At 40.3% G+C, this 20520-nt stretch overlaps 1 protein-coding gene across 8 annotated transcripts in view; it reads right to left on the reverse strand.

The window, feature by feature from the left end:
• Window positions 1-407: 407 nt before the first annotated feature.
• The window catches only part of pcnt (pericentrin), a 316492-nt gene continuing 296379 nt past the window's right edge, over window positions 408-20520 (reverse strand). For 7 of the 8 annotated variants that reach the window (XM_041200682.1, XM_041200684.1, XM_041200683.1 and 4 more), the window contains 4 exons: window positions 17547-17635; window positions 9834-9984; window positions 4101-4219; window positions 408-973 (listed from right to left, as the gene is read on the reverse strand). In XM_041200682.1, coding sequence (XP_041056616.1) covers window positions 930-973; window positions 4101-4219; window positions 9834-9984; window positions 17547-17635 — 403 coding nt within the window. In that variant the 3' untranslated portion in view covers window positions 408-929. Of the gene's footprint in view, window positions 974-2324; window positions 2388-4100; window positions 4220-9833; window positions 9985-17546; window positions 17636-20520 lie in introns of those variants that run through there. The other variant, XM_041200679.1, reaches the window with a different exon arrangement.

Consider the following 20520-nt stretch of genomic DNA (forward strand, 5'->3'; position numbering starts at 1 on the left):
ACAATTTTATTGAATGGTGGAGCGAAGGGCTCGAAGGGCCAAATACTGCAGCTCCTATTTCTCATGTGCAAAGAATTCAGGTATATGGTATAACATTAGTTGAGCAGAGCGAGACGCAGGACTGGTCGTTAATTGCTGATTAAAATTTTAAGCTCATTAGGCAGCTAATGGCCTGATTTCGCAGACTGATCAGAATTAAACTAGGGCCATGATAATAAGGATTACTGAAGTCTTTTGAAACCTTAACTGTAATATTGTGCACCTTTTTGATTGTCTCACACCGAAGGGAATACTTTGGCTCTGGACAGATTGATAGTGAAGGACAAGCAGAGTGGAGAGTTGAAATAGTTTTGGGAGAGAAGTAAAAGACTCTCCTGGTAAAATGAAAATACAAGTGAGCAACTGTATGCATTTTCACAGCATACCATGTAAACTTTATTTTATGCAAAGAACATAAGCCAACATTTACAAAAATAACCTCTTTAAAATCTTATGTGATACAAGTAGATGTGGACAGTGGCACACAGGCCTCTGGACGCATTTAAATCTGGTGGAGACAGACAAAAACATCTAGGTCATTGACTATCATTCTTCTGAAGATAAAGCAAGTAGTACATGCACGCACACACTCACACCCTGCCCCACAGCGATCAAATGGTGAATATAAAATCTACCCAGCCTGATTGAATAATGAATTTTCCAGTGTAGGTAGACACAGAAATGTCCCATTTATTAGTGAACACTACAGAAAACATCTGTTTATTTTAAATAAAAGATTCTCCTGTACTTTAAAGTGTGCAGATGCAGCTCCAAACACAGTTAGCCCTTGATCGCAAGACGGATCAATATCCATATGCACTTTTATTTAAACCACATGCTTAAGTTATAAAGCAGGAATTTTGCAATCTTGTGTTCATATTGGATCGACCTTATTTCAGGTTACTTCTACGTCGAGCTGTTCCTGGAGATGTTCCTGGAAATGATAGAGCAAAAGTAAAGAATGCTGAGAAAGGTTACAGTGACAAATCAGAGATCGCAACAGACAAATAAATTATCATTGAGAAGATTAACGAGAGGAGGAATGAAGTCACGCTTCACCAAGAATCAGAATGGCTACAACAAAAAAGGAAGCCATCATGTTCATCAAGTTCGTAACAGCTCTCTGCAAGAGCAATTTAGTCAGCTTAAATCAGTGTCCTCTAGTTCACAACCCTCTCACCAATGGGAACAGTTTCTTACTATGTTGACTCCTCATGATTTTGAACACCTCTACCAAATCTCCTCTCAGCAGGAACCCATCTTCTCCAATCTATATCCATGTAACTGAAGTACCTCATACCTGGAACCCTCTGAAATCTTTTCTCCATTCTCTCTCTCTAAAGTCTTCACATCCTTCCTAAAATGTGGTGCGCAGAACCAGTGGTTTGTAAAGGTACATCACAAGTTCCTTGCTTTTGTACTCTATGCCCCTATTTATAAAGCCCAGGATCATGTATGTTTAGTTTTTCAACTGCCCTACCACCTTCAATTATTTGTGCATGTATAACCCCAGGTTTCTATGTTCCCTTTAGAATTATACCCTTTATTTTATATTGCCTCTCATTGTTCTTCCTACCAAAATGTATCATTTTACTCTTCTCTGCATTAAATTTCATCTGTCACTTCTTCCATTCCTCTTGAAATCACACACTCTTCCTCACATTAAGTTCTACATCATCTGCAAATTTTGAAATTATGCCCTGTACACTCAAATCTAAGTCATTAATATACATCAAGAAAAGCAGAGGTCCCAGTACTGACCAATGGGGAACTCCAAGGTATACCTTCTTCCAATCCTGTCACTCAGCCAACTTTGTATCCATGCTATCATGTCCCCTGGGCATCAACTTGGCCGGCAAGTCTATTATGTGGCTTATCAAAACACCATTTGAAAGTAATGTACAGCACAATTATAATACCATCATCAACCCTTTTACCTCATCAAAAAACTCAAATCAAGTTATTTAAACACTACTTGCCTTAAAAAAATCTATGCAGGCTTTCCATAACTAATCCATAATTGTCCAAATGACTTAATTTTGTCCTGGATTATTATTTATAAAAGCTTTCCCACAACTGAGGTTAAACTCTCTAGCCTGCAGCTGTAGGCCTTTATTGAGCATTTGCAGTTCTCCAGTTCAATGGCCCCACCCCCATATCTAAGTAGTATGGAAGATTATGGCCAATACCTGTGCAATTTCCACCCTTACTTCCCTCAGCATCCTCAGATGTATCCTAACCGGTCCTGGTGACTTAATACTAACTACAACCAGTCTAACAACTCACCTATTTTTAGCCTACCCAGTGTCTCAACTATCTCCTCCTTTGACTTTGACAACATCTTCTTCCTTAGTAAAGAGAAGCAAAGTACACATTTAGTTCCTCAGCCATGCCCTCTGCCACCGTGTGCAGATCCCCTTTTGAGTTCTTAATCAATACCATCTCTCCTCTGACTAAACTTTTACGATTTAGCTATCTATAGGAGGCTTTGGAATTCTTTTTCATGTAACTGCCAGTCTATTTTCATAGTCTGTTTGCTTCTCATTTTTTTAATTGCATCCCCTTTGAACATTCTAAATTCAGCCTGATTCTCACTTGCATTTTCAACCTGACATCAGTAATATACACCCTTTTCCTGCCTCATAGTATTCTCTCTTTCATTGTCCAGGGAACTCTTGCCCTATCTTTCTCCCTTGAGAGAATGTACCTTAACTGTTCCTGAAGCATCTCCTCTTTAAAGGAAGCCAATTGTTTGATTGGTTTGGCAATCTTTATTCCAATTTACCTGGAACAGATAGTTCAGTTCACAATCCACTGGAATTGGCCCTCCTCCAATTAAGTATTTATACTCCATATTGCTATTTCTTTATTCCATAGTTAATCTTAACCTCATGATGTTATGACTACTGCTCCCTAAATATTCCCCTACTGACACTTGATCCACCTCATTCCCCAGAACCAGATCTAGTAATGCCTCCTTCCTGGCGGGGCTGGATCAAGAAAATGCTCATGAACACAGTTCAGAAACTCTCCCCCTCTCTGCCCTTTACACTATTATCCCGGTCTATATTAGGAAAGCTAAACTACAGCATGTTGTACCTAGCTTTTCCAGTTTCCATTGCAGCGCTCATTTATAGGTTTTCCAATATCTTCCATCTTTTCAACTCTCTGGCTCACTGCTGTAGCAAATTATATGTCTTATTTCTCAAATATCTTTCTTCATTGCTTCTTTCAGTTGTTTGATGCAAAAATCTCAAGATATCTGTCCATCTCTTATTCTTTTAGGTGTTACAGGTCACTCCATGAATACTTTCTCTTTTCTGTCCCCAATCCTCTTTGGCCTGATGCTGATTAAAATGCCTCTTCATCTTTCAATATTCCAGTTTTGAATAATGGCTGAACCCAAATCAACTGTGATCAACTCTATCCATAAATGCTTATTAACATGCAGTGTATTTCCAGCATTTGCTATAATTCAGATTTCAAACATTTGTAATTCTTTTTACCTTTTATAAATGACATTAGTTGGTTTATGCGGGGAAGATCACAGAACAATTTGATGACTACATTAAAATTTTAACATTTTTAAGAGAACATTCACTGAGTCGGACATCAAAAAGACGTCAGACAGTCTTGCAGCAGCCTTCTTACAAAAGGAGGTTGAGGTCGAAGTGTAACAATTTGTGATCAATGAATTCATTAACTGATAGGGCAACTTTGGTATATCAGGTGAGGGAAAACAACAGTGAGGGTCCCTGTTCCAGATTACTATCACTCAAAAATGTGTACATGCAGGTGCTGGATAAGTGCAAAATTGAACTTAGCTGTGATGTACTTAATGATTAAATATCTGTCAAAACTCAATATTTTGACTCACACCTGAAAAATGGCCACTTTGGCAATGGAGAGCTGATGATACATAGGGGTCTGGCAGGGTCTCTGCCCTCAAGAAGGGAGGGGAGAAGACACACAGTAAAATAAAATCTCACCACAACATCGACTGATTGAGGTGTTGTGACTGAGCAGATAAAGAAGCACCTGACAGTAATTGGTTTGTGTACCTCCAAGCCTTTGCTGGATTGCCTCGAGTCGTTGGATGTATTCAGTGAGCGAGCGTTCAGGGTCTTGATTGCTCGAGAGGCATGACTGGTCCTGCCCTCCTCCAGGTGAGAAATGCGATCTGAAATTTACAAAAAGCAGGTAAATGTCATGATTACCAAATGAAATCCTGTACTGATGCTGATTAGGAATATGGTGGGTGGGAGGGGGTGCAATGAATGTGCATCAGGTCATCTAAAAGGCAGTCTAGTTCATAAGTGAAATGTACTTCTATTTTGAAGATATCACATCAAGTGAATAGGCAAAACTGTGACATATAGATTTCCATGTGGGAAACATTTAGACCCAAGAAAGACAAATGTTAGTATTTTCTAAATAGCAAGAAACTAGAAATTTTGGATGAGTGAATGAATTTGGGTGTGCATTTGTTCATTCTTTTCCATTTCCAGCAGCTCAATCTCTGCAACTTTTGCTGCAGAATCTACTGCATGTGAATCAGTATCTTAATTTTGTCTGTATCCATACTAACTTCTTGCAAGCAGAATTTCCACATTTCCAATTATCTTTCATTGGTAATTGCAATGTCTAAAACATTTTGTTAGGCAAAGGGTATCATGGGATATGGGTCAAAGGTGAGTAAATTATTTAGAAGTACAGAGCAACCATTATCTAAATGAATGGCAGATCAGGTTTGTGAGGCTACTCCTATTCCTACATATGACTGGTTTTATCTGGCTCCTTACGATCAAAAGACCAGCGTTTAAGCCTGACCCCAGAACTTGAGAATATAATCTAGGCTGCACTATGGGTACACTTCACTATCTGAAGAAAAGGGGATTTCTTCTGATATCCCGGCCATATTTACCAGCACTACAAAAACAGGTTAAGTAGTTACTTATCTCATTGCTGTTTACAGGATCTGTGTTATGGCACAGCCGATGGTAAATGCTGAGCTGCTCAAATTCCAAAGGGAAACTTGAAACAACTGCCACAACTGTTTTGCAATTTGTATAAATTTCAAGATGCGTGCCTTGAATCCAGAAGTAATAAGACCACCGAGTCTTATAGGTTTCTTACAAAACTAAATTAAACCTTTATTAATAGAAGAAATGATCTTAAGTACACACATAGATTAACTAAGGGATTTAGAAGTTATCATATTTGTAATTTATAGATCTAACCTCCAGTTACACTTTTGTTAAGGCAGCAGTAAGACACATAGATTTTAAAAGACCTAGGCAAAGCACCATGATACCCTGAACAATCCAATTCAGTGTGAGTTTTCTTAACTTTAGTTCTTTATAGACAGCAGCTTGAGGCGTCTGCTTGGAGGCTTTTTCACACTTGTTTTAGATCTTAGAATTCCTGCCCTTACACACAGCCTTTGCTCGTTTATACATATATTCCCCTTTGAATGCAAATTCCCATTGTTTCACTATGTCTTTGAACTTTACTCTCTAATAATATAATCCATCAAAGTATCAATTTTACCAGTAATCTTTGGGGAAAAATAAACACTGTTTCTGAACTTCTCCTGGCTGGGTAAAACATTTCACCCCTCTTTGAAATCAATCTAGTCTGGTTTATTTAAAAATGCAGATGTTCCCTTTACCTATGTTTACCTACCTAACATTTCAAACTTAGCTTATCTTCTGTTATATCAAAGCTTTCAGACCAGCTGCCTTTGATTCAATTAAGTCACACACACAGATATAGACACAGACCTCACTATTACTCTACTTTACGATAAATTCCAATAACATTATGAACATTGTTATACCTTCCTGACAATCTGGTACATGCATATCAGCTGCTGTTTTTACCAACCTAACAGTAGAAACTGCACTATGAAAGTAGTTCATTAGTTGTGAAGAACTTTGGGACATGCTGAATACAAAAACGTGCTAATTAAATGCAACTTATTTTCTTTAATAATAATGAATGACAATTTACTTCCCAACAAAATTACTGCAAGAAATGACCAATGACATCCTTCATGTCTCGTCATTATGCTGCCAGTGACCATTGTAAATTCACAAATACTCCTGACATCTACATAAGTTCCTTCTATTCTGATTTCTTGGAGCATTACCTAACTACCCTGCCCTGAAAACAACACATACTGAGAAATACTACAGGAAGCAGTATTAGCATGCTGGAATTCACTGCACTAAGGAACAATATGATGCTAGTTCTCTTAACCGTGGGACCTTGTAACAAGTCAGGGATGAGAGTGGCTGAAGACAAAAGGTCTGAAAGTTAGTGGCCTAAGGCAAGAAGTCTGAAACTTTTTTGTGACAAGGAATCATTTATGACCTGTAGTGAATGCAAATACTTCTGGGCCTCTTCAAATGGGTGGAATTATGAGACTTCAAGTCGGTAGAAACATTAGTTTTCTCTTTGTTTACCTTCTATTACCATCAACATTGTGGACTAATGCATTTATATAAAATCATCGAAGTGACCTCAGCATTTCAACATTCAGTGTAGCTAGTGCACGTAATACAGGATGAAGTCCATACTAACAACAGAAACTGACCTTGCTGGAAGTGAAGCAAAGGACTATGGCAGTGCTTCATAAACTATTATCCAATGTGACTCCCATTTTAACTCACCATCACTTTCTCAAGGGCAATTGAGGATGGGAAACAAATGCTTGCCTTGACAACAATGCCCACATGCCATAAAAATCTCTTGAAAATGAACATGACCCTAGGCATCAGCAAAAACAAAACAGCAACAAAGCAACATAGTAGCATTCTGTATTTAATAATATTTGTATATTATAGATCACATATATAAAATATGAAAACCTATTTTTAATATCCTTGTAAAAATGTTAATATTCTATATACCCGTACAGGTTTCAAAGTTCTCCATTTTCACTGGTGAGAGAAGACTCAGTGAAGCCCGGCTTCCCTCCCACAAATACATAATAATCAGCCACTCTCCCATCACACACTTCTTCCCAACCCCCTCCCTCCCATTCTCTCACTCAGCAGCCCCTTTCCCCAGCATCTCTTCCCCCTCCAACTCACTCAGAAGCCCCTCTTCTCAAACCACCTCCCTCCACACACTCAGAGGGTTGAGAATGGCTGAAGACAAAAAGGTCGGAAAATGTTTTGAGAAGGGATCCTGCAGTTATAGCACTTTTTATGATCTATACTGAAATGTAAATGCTTAAAGGCCATCTCAAATAGGTGGAATTATGAGACTTCAAGTGAGTAGAAATATTAGTTTTCCCTTTGTTTACATCAATTACCATCAAGACTGTGGACCAAAGCATTTATATAAAATCACCAGTGACCTCAGCATTTCAGCATTCAATAAAGTTAGTGCATTTAATACAGGATGAAGTTCATACTAACAACAAAACATGATGATGAATAATGTACTTGTGAACTGAAGCAATACTCAATTTCAATGGTTTGCCAACTATTTTCCATTGTCACCTCAATTTTAATTCACCACCATCTTTTCAGGAGTAATTAGGGATGGGCAACAAAGGCTGGCTTTGCCAGCAATTCCCACATCCCATGAATGAATATATAAAATAAAACTCCAAAATTAACATGAAAATCAACAACAATAAAACAGCAGAGGAACATGTGGTATGTTTTTAAAGTTTGTGTATTATAGATCACCATTTATATCATAAATATGAAAATCTATTTTTAAGTACATGTAAAAACTCATTATTTTATACACTCAGGTTGGTTTCAGCCAAACTCTCCAGATTCCATGGTGACAGAAGACTCATCAAGGCCCCCTCCCCCAATCCGTCTTCCCAATCCACTCCGCCCACACACACACGCCCTCTCTCTGCACTCAACTCTTTATCATGTCCACCAATCCCACCACTCACTCACTCATGTCCTCCTCACCACTCAGCCCCCTCTCACTCATCTCCTCCTCCCTACCTGGATTTTTCCACCTAGCTCAGATGTGGGGGAGTTGGAGTGAGGATGGTGGTGATAATGATGATGGATAAAAGGGAAATATTTTAATATTTTATAAATTAGACTCCATAAAATCTTGATCGATGTAGGAGGGATGTGGCTATCAGGGCCCAATCCCCAGAACCCAGTCCTTGGTCCCACTCCTCCCTTCAATGAAAGGTAGCTGGGTCCTTGAAATCCATGTTTGCCTTTATACTGATATGAATGTTTGTTTTATGCGGATATGAGCTGAACAGCAGTGATCAAAAAAAATCGGCTGCTATGACAGCACATTATTGTTTCATCCAAATACACCTGCCGATTTTAATGTGGATGCTGTTGCCCCAACGAAACACAGATTTGGGCACAGAAAAAAAGTGAATGGGGATCCAGCATAACAGAAAATTCAGACTGGCTTACCAAAGTATAAGACTCTTTTGAAAAAAAAATTAAAATTGGACATTCACAACAAGCTCTGCAAGCAAGATCAACATGCATGTTTTCTGCTATCTCCTTGACTATCTGCTTTCTGCGTGACTGAGATTGACTCGACCCTGGCTCCCTCTGCCCCTCCCCACCCCAGTCTCTGCTCTGACCAGCACCACCCCACCCAACTGTTGGCCCCAGTCTCCCCGCCAGTCTGGTCTTGCCCTAGCTCTCCCTGCAACACCCCAGCCGGCTCCCTCCATGCAGTAACAGAGACTCATACAATGGAGCTGGCAACAAGAAGATGACGCAGTGCAGGAAGGTGTTCTGCTGGCTGCACATGGGAGTGGTAGTGACTGGGGGAAGGCGTGGCCTCTGCATCTCTCCCAAACATAGAAAGCAACTAAAAGACAAGTCAGAATTGGAGGAGGGTTGAAGAGACAGGGACTGAGTGACAGCTTTCTCAGGCCAGCCAGAGGATGGAAAAAAAATCAAGAGGACCAAATTCCAAGGTCTAAAAGTCAGAATTCCACCAAATGGCAAAAATGTTTCATCCCTGCACTCAGCAGCCCCTCTTCCCAGCATCCCCAACTCACTTATTCATTCAGCATCTCCATCTCCTTATCTCAACCCGCTTCACCCCTCCTACTGAACCCTGCTACAACTCGGGCTCCGCTGCTTCCTCCTCCCCCCACCTGCCGAACCCTGTAGCCCCAAGAAATCAGCAGCGGAACGCGCCCTCCCAGTTAGATGAATGGCAGCGCCCCCGAGCCTACTCCTGGCCTCGTTATTGGCAGAGATTTTCCAGACTTTGAGACTCTCCTCCTGGTTAGAGGTGGTGGCAGGGCCAAGGTTGGAAAAAATATTAAAAGGGCTGAATTTCATGATCCAATAGTTGAGAAATATCTATTTGGCAGAATTCCATCTCTGAAACAAGGAAGGTTTAAAAAGAAAAATAAATGGTTCACCGCTGCACACATCCTCGCAGTCAGTTCTAATGCAGCACTGATACTTGACAAGAAATCCACTGCCACTCTAGTCAGAGGAAAGAAAATTACTAGAACAAATGGCTACAGTTTAACAAATTTCAACAACATTAGTTAACAATCCATCAGGATCTTGCACAGGGAAGACTTCTTAATCTAGTTGCAGCTCTTGAGAAGTTCTGCCTACAGCAGTTAAAGTCCCAGCAATCAGGGCTTAATTTGAGATCAGCCTGAATTAAAACTGGTAATGTGAGATATTCTAGTGTATTTATCACTGAGTTAGTTACTGAGTTTAGCATTTCGATTCAGGTTTACAGAGAATGTCAGTATTGTTTTCGGATTTGATCATCCATGTGAGACATACAGGTTTTGTTTTGTATCTCACCTAATCTGTGATCGATACGGGGACTGTGGTGATTGGTGAATTGAACTATTAAGTCTTCGAGTGGATACACTGTCCCTGGTTGGTGGTGAATTCATAATGTGAGTCGATGTCGGTTGCTGCTGGCGAAGCACCTCCGTTTTGATTGTTTGAGCTAGAAACAGAAATTAATATTTATAACAGTTCATTTGATTACGCATAAAAATGATCTACATTTAAGCATTCTCTCCCTTATTTGGATAAATTGCTTTGGATGTTACACTGCAAGATGTTTTACTGGTCAATAACACAACACCATTTGTTTTATACCCACTCATTTAGTTTCCCTTAAAGGTATGTTTACATGATTAGAAATATAAGTTGGGACAATAACACAACAAAATGAAAAAGGAAACGTGTATTTCCCCTTATCCCAAAAGACACATACAGAGGCTGGATGCATATTATGTCATCCTAATGTAGATAAATTGTTTTTCTTCGTTTACACCCTCCTCATGCCATAGGACATAATCAACCTCTTTAGTGCAGTCCTTAAATTTAGGGAAGGTCAGCTGAAGAGAAGTTTCCTACTGATGGCAACCACAGCATTCATCAATAATGCAAATATATTATTGAATGCATTAGTCTTAATGAGATGCTGTCCACACTTGTCAAATTATATAATATTGTGACCATGGAGTTGATTGAATAATTTGTAACAATTCTAATAGTTTTCTTTCATCTAGTGGCAACAGTTTCTCTCCCCGGCCATTTGTAAAGTTTTGAGTTTCAGTTGGCCACACAGAACATCTGTGTTCCAAAGATTAAAAGCCATCTTGATTAGTTTTATTTGTTTCTTCCACCATCAAAAGCTGCAATGTGCTTATTATCATAATGCATGTAGCATTTTATAACAAAACAAAAAAAATCTTTAGACAAATGAAATTCGAGCACTTTGGGGCAGGTTTTTTAGTCAGCAGAGTTTCAGTTTCTCACTCTTATTGCAGGCCTACCAAAGTACTACTCATTAGTCAATCTTTAATGAGCAAAGTTTGGGATAAGTGGCATTAAATTTCAATAGCTACAGGTGACAGTGGGGTTGCTAACTTGTTTCTCATCATAGATAACATTTTGATTTGGTCTTCCCTGCAAATGATACATGACCTGATGGAAAGAAAAATAGCCCAGTGCTTGTAATTCCATATTCAGTTGCCATTATCAACCTTGGTAGCAATGTGAGAATTGACTTCTGCTTTGGTGAATAACTTGCCTTCAGTTCAGAGAAAAGAGCCTTAAGATTAGTGGGTGGGGGTGAAGAGGTTCAGCATATTCTTCTGAAAACTGGTTTTTCATGGCAGTGTATCTTCAGACCCTTTTTCTTGACCTTCCAAAGTTGCCAACATATATAGTTCCCAATGGACCAATTTCAGTGCAAGTGTGGCTTAACATGCACATGTTTTATTTCTTAAAATATTTTAGTTCTTAAAATATAGATATTGTGGGAGGACAGTGAAATCCTTTACACTGAAACCTCTCCCTAGACTTCCAAGCAGCTACATATTTAAAAAAAATCTGGATTTCACGTGAGTTTTTGCTGGAAAAAATATAGTTTTTTGTTGAAACTTTTTGTCTTGCACTCATCAGGTCAATTCACAAGAATACCAAACAAAAAGGGAATGATTTATACTGTATGAGAAGAGTATGCTGATTGGTTGGCAAGTGGATTCAGATTGATAGAAGCGTTGACATGGAGAATGAACCGTTGATGGTGGCTGACAGTTAACTGCCAAGCATTGTCTGAATTTTAAGCAACGCAGCTTGACTCTGATTGGTCAAGACATTGCTCTGAGGAATGAACCAATGAATAGCTGTCACCTATTTTGTTTAGCTGAAACAGGCACAATGTGTGTGCACATTCTATTTGCAAAGAACAGGGCCTTGTGTATTAATATATGTAGCTTCTAGTACATGCAAATGCACTCGATTGAATCTTAGATTGGTTCTCAGTGAAATTCCTAGAACACTGAGGTTTATTTAGCAAACGTTCTCCAATCGTGGAATCACATCTAATGTTGAACACTATTTTGAGCTGTGCAAGCACGGGCTGATTGGGTGTGGTCTGTACCTTGCCCGTTGCGAATAGTGGAAGGGACATGCTGTTTGATACAATCCGCCAATCTTTGGGACGTACGGCCCTTTGGGATGGAAGCCGTACTATATATATATATATGAATTAAAACAGACACATTGAATGGATAGATTGAAAATATTGGTGGAAAAACTGGTGGAAGGTGTTGTTGACAAATAACTGCTCACCAAGTTCAGTTTGGGTTCCTCCAGGATCACTCAGTCCCCCAGTCTCATTGCAGCCTTGGTCCAAACATGGACAAAAAAAGAGCTGAATTCCAGAGGTGGCATGAGAGTGACTACAATTGACATAAAGGCAACACTTGATCCAGTATAGCATTAAGGACCCCTGGCAAAACTGAAAGCAATGGGAACCGGGGTGTGTAGGGTTGGGGTGAAATCTCCACTGGCTTGAGTCATACCTAGCACAAAGGAAGATGGTTGTGGTTATTGGAGGTCAATCATCTCAGCCCCAGGACATCACTGCAGGCATTCCTCAGGGTAATGTCCTAGGCCTAACCATTTTCAGCTGCTTTATCAATAACCTATCTGCTCCTTCATAAGGTCAGAATTGGGGAGGTGCATTGATGATTGCACAATGTTCAGTACCATTCACAACTCCACAGATAATGAAGCAGTCCAGGCCCGCATGCATCAAGATCTGGACAAAATTCAGGCTTGGGTTGCTAAGTGGCAAGCAACATTCATACCACACAAGTACCAGGCAATGACTATCCCCAACAAGAGAGTCCACCTAGCCATCTCTCCTTGACATTCAATGGCATTACCATTGCTGAATCTTTAACATTGACATTTTGGGGGTTACAACTGATCAGGAACTTAACTGGAACAGTGACATAAATACTGCCCAAGGCTGGGTAATCTGTGGGGAGTAGAGTACCTCCTGACTGCCCAAAATCCGTCCCTTATGTATGAAGCACAAGTCAGGAGTATGACAATACTCCCACTTGCCCGGATGAACACAGCTCAATTAACACTCAAGAAGCTCAATGTCATCCAAGTCAAAGCAGCGCACCTGAATGGCACTCATCAACTCAAGCATTCACCCCCTTGAACAGGACACACTGTGACTACAGTCTGTATCGTCTAAAAGATGTACTGCAGCAACTCGCTAAGGCATCAACAGTATCTTCCAAATTGGCAGGGAGGTGGTGGCTTAGTTGTAATGTCACTGGACTAGCAATTCAGGAGGTCCGCACTAATGCTTACAGTAGCTTGTGAAATTTAAATTTAATTAATAGAATCTGAAATTAAAAAGCTAGTCTCAGTAATATTGTCGATTGTTGTAAAAAACCTTCACCTCCAATAACCACAACCATCTTTGCTTTAGGAAAGGAAATCTGCCACTCTTACCTGGTCTGGCCTACGTGACTTCAGACCCACAGTAATGTTGTGGCTGACTCTTAAATGCCCTCCAAATTGGCCTAGCAAGCATCAAAACCATGACAAAGTCTAAAAGGAATTAAACAGGATGGATCACCTGGCATCAACCTAGGCCTTCACTGTTGCTTGGTCAACAACCTGGAACTCATTAACTACACTGTAGGTGTACCTACACCACATGGACTTCAGCGGTTTAAGGCAGAGGCTCAGCACCACCTTCTTAATGGTAATTAGGGATGGGAAATAAATGCTGGCATGGTGAGCAACGTCCACATCCCATGAACACATAAGTAAAAAAACCTCTGCCACCTAAAAGGACACGAGTAGCAGGTATCTAGGAACACCATCACATGCAAGTTCCTCTCCATATCGTATATCATCCAGACTCGTAAATATGTTGTTCTTTCTTCATGAGCATTGGTTCAAAATTGTGGACCTCTCTACCTGACTGAACATGAGTGTATCAACACCACACGACTGCAGTGGTCCACCGCCACCTTCTCAAAGACAACTTAGATAGGAAATAAGTACAAGTCAAATGATTGGAGAGGGCTGATGAAGGTAGTGCAGTTGATGTGTATATGGGGTTTCAAAGAGCGTTTGATAAAGTACCATGATAGACTTGCTCACTAAATTGAAGCCTACGTGATTAAAGTGGCAGTGAGATCTTGGATACAAAATTGGCTAAAAGGCAGAAAGCAGACAATAATGGTGAATAGTTGTTTTCTGATACCAGCAAGTATACAGTCGTGTAGCTCAAGGGTTGGCATTAGGACCACTGCTCTTTTTTGATATAGATTAATTACCTGGACTAGGATATACAGGGCAGCATTTCAAAGTTTGCAGATGATATGAAACTCAAATGCAGTATTTTGAGCAGTTCTAGTGCCAACCCCTGGGTTGTACAACCGTATACTTCACTCCAGTCAAAAAACAACTATTCATAACATTGCTTCACTTTGCTCGTTTCAGCTCATCTGCTCTGGTTCTCCAGACTCAACTATTTCAACTCGTGGCTGGGTGTCCCACATTCTATGCTCTGTACAATTGAGGTCATCCAAAACTCTGCTGCCCATGTCTTAATTTGCATCAAGTCCCACTTCCCTATCACTCCTGTACTTGCTGATCTACACTGGCTCAGGGAACCATTCAACAGTGTCCACCATCTCTTTTTCCTTCAGGGCCTACATATGTTACCTGCAGACCACTGCCTGATGGACTTTTGGTCAAAGGTGTTTTTCTGCACAGGTGATGAGACACTATTTGGAGATATATAAACATATCCCCAGTAGTGTGAACATACCTTTCTTGCTGTTTGTAACTTGGGATTCAATGCTTGCCCCCTCAAAGTCATCCTCGCTTTCCAACAGTACAATGTCTTCCCTTTTTTCCTTCCCTATTTTTTCTGAACACTGTATCCTTTAATATTAAGCACATTTTAAGTTACATTTCTATTACTGCCACTACATCTTTTCCCACATGGCTATTTGTGCTTGTAGTTCATCAACCTTATTCACCACTGGGTCAAAATCCTGGAACACCCTAACTGCACTGTGGGTGTGCCTACACCACAGGGACTGCAGCGGTTCAAGAAGGCAGCTCACCACCACCACCTCAAGGTCAATTAGGGATGGGCAATAAATGCTGGCCTAGCCAGTGATGCCAACATCCCATAAATGAATTTTAAAAAACCTGTTGTGGGTTTACATACATTCATTCGAACCTATCGTTGTAGTCCTTCTTAGTCTGCTCCTATTTAATATGGTGCTATCTAACAAACACACTATGTACCATATTCCACTTTCTTTACTTCCATCTGCTGGTGCCCATCCCCTGCCAATTTAGTTTAAACCAGACTAGAGAACTTCCCCATGACAGCATTGGTCCCAGTCCTGTAGAAGTGCAACCTGTCCTTTTTAACAGCTCTTTATCAAAGTTATTAATGCGTGACTGTGACAAAAGTAAATTCCCCTCTTCATCCTTCTTGACCTGTCTGCAACATTTGACACAACTGAGCACATCATCCTCCTCCAATGATTTTTCACTGTTGTCCAGCTGGGTGGGACTGTTCGCACCTGGTTCCATTCTTATCTAATTATAGCCACAGAATTACATGCAATAGCTTCTCTCCTTGCTCCTGCTCTGGTGTCCCACAAGGATCTTTCTTTGGACCCCTCGAAGTTCCTACCTACATGCTGCCCCTCAGTGACATCATCCAAAGGCACTGCTGTAGTTTTCACATGTGCGTTGACAACATCCAGCTCTACCTCACCACCAGCTCTTTCTGGACTCCTCCATTCTTGCTGAATTATCAGACTGTTTAATCTGATAGCCAGTACTAGATGAGCAGAAATTGCCCCCAATTAAATATTGGGAAGACTGAAGCCATTATTTTTGGTCTGCTCCAAACTCCATTTCCTAGCCAGAAACTCCATTCCTCTCCCTGGCATCAGTCTATGATTAGGCCAGTCTGTTCACAACCTTGGTGTTCACAACCTTAATCCTGAGATAACTTCCGACCTCATATTTATGCCATCACTAAGACCACCTATTTCCAATTCCAGAACATTGCCAGACTTCACCTGTCTCATTCCTGCTGCTGAAACCCCTCTTCATGCCTTCGTTATCTCAAGACTGGACTACTCCAAAACACAGCTGGCTGTTCTCCCACATTCTACCCTCTGTGAACTTGAAGTCATCTAAAATTCTGCTGCCTGTGCCTTAACCCATAGCAAGACCCTTCTTTCAATCACTCCCGTACTTGCTCACCGACATTGGCTCCTGGTCAAACGCATTGATTTAAAAATTCTCATCCTTGCTTTCATATCCCTCCATGGCCTCACTCCTCCCTATATCTATAGTCGTCTCCAGCCCCATAATTCTCTGCAATATCTGCATCCTCTAACGCTAGCCAGTTTTCATTGCTGCACCACTGATGGTCATGCCTTCAGTTGCCTTGGCCCCAAGCACTGGAAAAACTTGCCCTACACCACTCTGCTTCCCTGCCTCTATTTCCTCCTTTGAGACACTCCTTAAAGCCAATCTCTTACTACCAAGCTTTTGGTCATCTGACCCAATATTGATCAGTATCATACTTTGCTTTATAATGCTTCATGTTTCATTATGTTAAAGGTGTTATAAAAATATAAATATTAAGTTGTTGATGTTTTGAGTAGATGCCTCAAGCCACTCAGTGATCTTTTCTATCTTCCTATTTCCACTCTTGTAGTACATGGCACTGGGAGTAATCCAGAGATTACTGCCTTCAAAGTCCTACTTTTTAACCTCTTTCCTAGTTCTAGAAAATCTGTGCTTAGCACCTCCACAACGACCCTCTCTGTGTGAAAATAATATTACACTTTATGGCCTGCAATGCACTGCCTGAAAGGCTGGCGGAAACAGATTGTATCATTTTCAAAAGGGAATTGAATAATTACTTAAAGTCATTATAGCACAGAGGGAGGCCATTTACTCATTAAGTCCATGCTGCTCTCTGCAGAAAAATCAACTCAGTCTCATTCCCAGCTCTATGCCATAGGACTGCAAGTCTACTTCCCTCACATCCATCCAATTTCATTGTGAAATGGTCGATCGTCTCTGCTCCATCACCCTCATATGCCATAGGACTGCAAGTCTACTTCCCTCACATCCATCCAATTTCATTGTGAAATGGTCGTTCGTCTCTGCTCCATCACCCTCATAGGCAGTAATTTACCTACTGTACCCTGAATATTAACCTTGTGGAAAAAATACTACACGTACTCTGAACATAGGTACTCAAACATATGCCACATTGTGAACCTATGCCATGTGAACCATGTGTCACTACTAACCTGTGCCACATGTGAAAGAAATACTGTTCCTGAATGGCTAGGAATGAAGTGAAAAAATGAATAACATTGGGTGAACACTATTTTCTTTGGGCCTCATATGCAAAACACAAGAACAGTAACACTTCTTCTGTGGATTAAATAAACAGAAACTTGGCAAAAGACCATATTGTATGGGATATGAAGAAAATATTAAGTTAACAGTTTCTCTTGCCCCCTTTGAAATATTCTTAGTTACTAATTCATTCTGCTGTGGAAGTCAAATAATTCTCTATATATGCAAACATACATTAAGAACACATAGGACGATCCTTCATCTATTTAAACATCAGCTAAACCCCACAGTTTGGAGAAATGATAACAGTACTGCTCATACCTTGGCCACCTCCAATACCATTTGCTGAGGGTGCAGGGTACAGACCTTTCCTTGTTGCTTTCTGCCATTTCTTCACAAGGAATTTCAGCCTGATGAAATACAAAGTGGAATTCTTTTAAAAATTGAACAAGGCCAGAACAAACCTCACACACAAATGTCAACATCCTGTTGGATGTCAGATCAATCCACACAATGTCATTTTTATGGTCCTGCAACTAGGTTTTAAATTCCTACTTTCGTACTCCTTTATTCTTGCCTAGAATGCGATTTTTGCCTCCATAGCGAGGGAAACTTCCATACTCAAAATATGTGTAACACTAATCATGAAGAGCTGGTAAGCAACTCCAGGGCAACAACGGACAACAGCAATTAAGAATCTATTATTCACCATGGTGGCGAATAAAAAAGTTTTCTTTTTAGCTAGCAAAAGTTCATCATCCTCTGCACTAACACTGTAGAACAAGTCCTTGTGATTTTACTTCCCTTGTGATAACATAGGTTATGTGGTAAAAGAGAAAGGAACAACAACAAATGCCTAATTGTCATTTAGTAGTACTTGAATATTACTGCTGCTGAAGCTTTTAATCTTACATTTATAAGAATGCCAAATTTCAAACGATCACATCAATTTATAACAAAGGAGAAAAAGGGTGCTGATTGGTTGGCAAGTTGACTCTGATTGGCTGAGGCATTACATTGGAGAAAACAACTGAACTATAGGCCCTCGTAGTGCTTGCTAACAATTTCATTGGTTTCCATGAAAAATACATTTTTATGGAACGAGCCCAACTTCTCCTCTATGCACATTTCTATATACGTATATGATATGCTCACTATCTTTGAACCCACAGGCGCATATAAGGATTTCCTTACACACTTCAATATGCTCCATCCTGTGCTTAAATTCATTTTTGAGATGGAGCAGTCCAAAATGCTTCCTTGCCTCGACGTGCTAGTTGAGAAATCGGCTAATCTCTAACCACTGTCTACCGTAAGTCTATCTTCACTGATCAATATACACGTTGGGATTCGTATAGCTCCATGTGCTACAAGATTGGCCTTTCAGCACTCTTGCAAATCGGGCACCAGCTATTTTCTTCCCATGCAAGCTTGGCAAAGGAATAGAGTGCATCAAAGTTATTCTGCAGGATAATGGTTACCCTAGTCAGATCACTTTTTGCTGTGCATCACGCAAATTCAGGGAAGGTCCCATTAAACTGGAAGAATGTAACTTCATTATTCAAAAAGGGAGGGAGATAGAAAGTGGGAAACTACAGGCCAGTTAGCTTAACATCTGTCGTAGGGAAAATGTTAGAAGCTATTATTAAAGAAGTTATAGCAGGGCACTTGGATGAGCTCAAGGTCATCAGGTAGAGTCAACATGGTTTTGTGAAAGGGAAATCGTGTTTAACCAACTTATTGGAGCTCTTTGAGGAAGTAATATTTGCTGTGGATAAAGGGGAACAGTGGATATACTGCACTTAGATTTCCAAAAGGCATTTGATAAAGTGCCACATCAAAGGTTATTGTGGAAAATAAAAGCTCATGGTCTGGGGGTAACATATTGGTATGGATAGAAGGATGTCTGTCTAACAGGAAGCAGAGAGTAGGCATAAATGGGTCTTTTTCAGGTTGGCAAGATGTAATGAATAGTGTGCCACAGGGATTAGTGCTGGGACCTCAACTGTTCGCAATTTATAAAAATAATTTGAAGGAATTGAAGAGATGGTTGCCAACTTTGCTGATGACACAAAGATAGATAGGAAAGCAAGTTGTGAGGAGGACAAAAAGATCTAGACAGGTTAAGTGAGTGCGCAAAGATCTGGCAAATGGATCTGGAATTAGGGGTCACTGTTTAAAAGTAAGGGGTCACCCATTTAAAACAGAGATGAGACAACATTTTTTCACTAAGAGGGTCGTGAGTCTGGAACTCTGCCTCCACCACCTTTTCAGCAAGAGGGTCTTTGAATATTTATAAGGCAGAGGTGGATAAATTCTTGGTAAGCAAGAAGGGTGATAGGTTATTGGCAGAAGGTGGGTTGCAGATTTCAGGTTACTATCAGATCAGCCATGATCTTATTAAATTGCAGACCAGGCTTGAGGGGCTGAATGGCCTACTCCTGCTCCTTGTTCATCTGTTCAAACTCGCAAATGGGCCAAAGGACACCACTTTCAGACCTGAAAAGTGCTTGGTTTACCTCAAATTACTCTGAAAAAGCAAAGTATTTCCAAAATTTAAATAGGTTAAGCAAGCCATTTCAAGCTGCTAATATGCTGTGGATATACAAGTGGTATTTTCCATTAACAGGCTGCTGCCGTCAGTCCAAAAAGATGTTCTGCCTATCACACAGTTGAACAACGTCATGTATGAATTTCAGTGCCAGTGCAATGCCAGGTATGGAGGCCGTACGTCCTAACGATTGGCTGAATGAATCAAACATCATGTTCTTTTGATTGTTCATAATAGAGTATAGACTGTACTCAACCAGCCGCACTTGTAAATCCCAAAACAAAACATCTATTAGATGTGATTCCATGATTGGGTAGCATTTGCTGAACAATCTGCAGTGTGTTAATAGCTACACTAATAACCAATTTAAGATAATCAGTTGAGCACATATCATGACTCATTTACTCTTGCTGGAAGCCACATACATTCATATGCAGGGACCTGTAGTCTGCAAACAAAAGGAATATAAACAAGCCTTGCGCCTTTTTTGAATTGCCTGGGAGCTTGAGAAGCCTATAGCTCCCCATTGCTTTCTCCATGGCAATGCCTCGGCGAGAGTTGAATTGCCAACCAATCATCCTCATTTACTCCTCTAAGGTAATTGTTTTGATTGTTTGAAATTTGAAACTCTTTCATTTGTCCTGATCGGTGCAGATGAAACCCTTGGGTAACATTCCTCTCTTTTCAGAAATATTCAAATTCATAATTGCACAAAGTTATACATGGACTGGAGAAGACTGCATG

Source organism: Carcharodon carcharias, chromosome 12 (genome assembly GCF_017639515.1).
Source record: "Carcharodon carcharias isolate sCarCar2 chromosome 12, sCarCar2.pri, whole genome shotgun sequence".
Taxonomy (NCBI): domain Eukaryota; kingdom Metazoa; phylum Chordata; class Chondrichthyes; order Lamniformes; family Lamnidae; genus Carcharodon; species Carcharodon carcharias.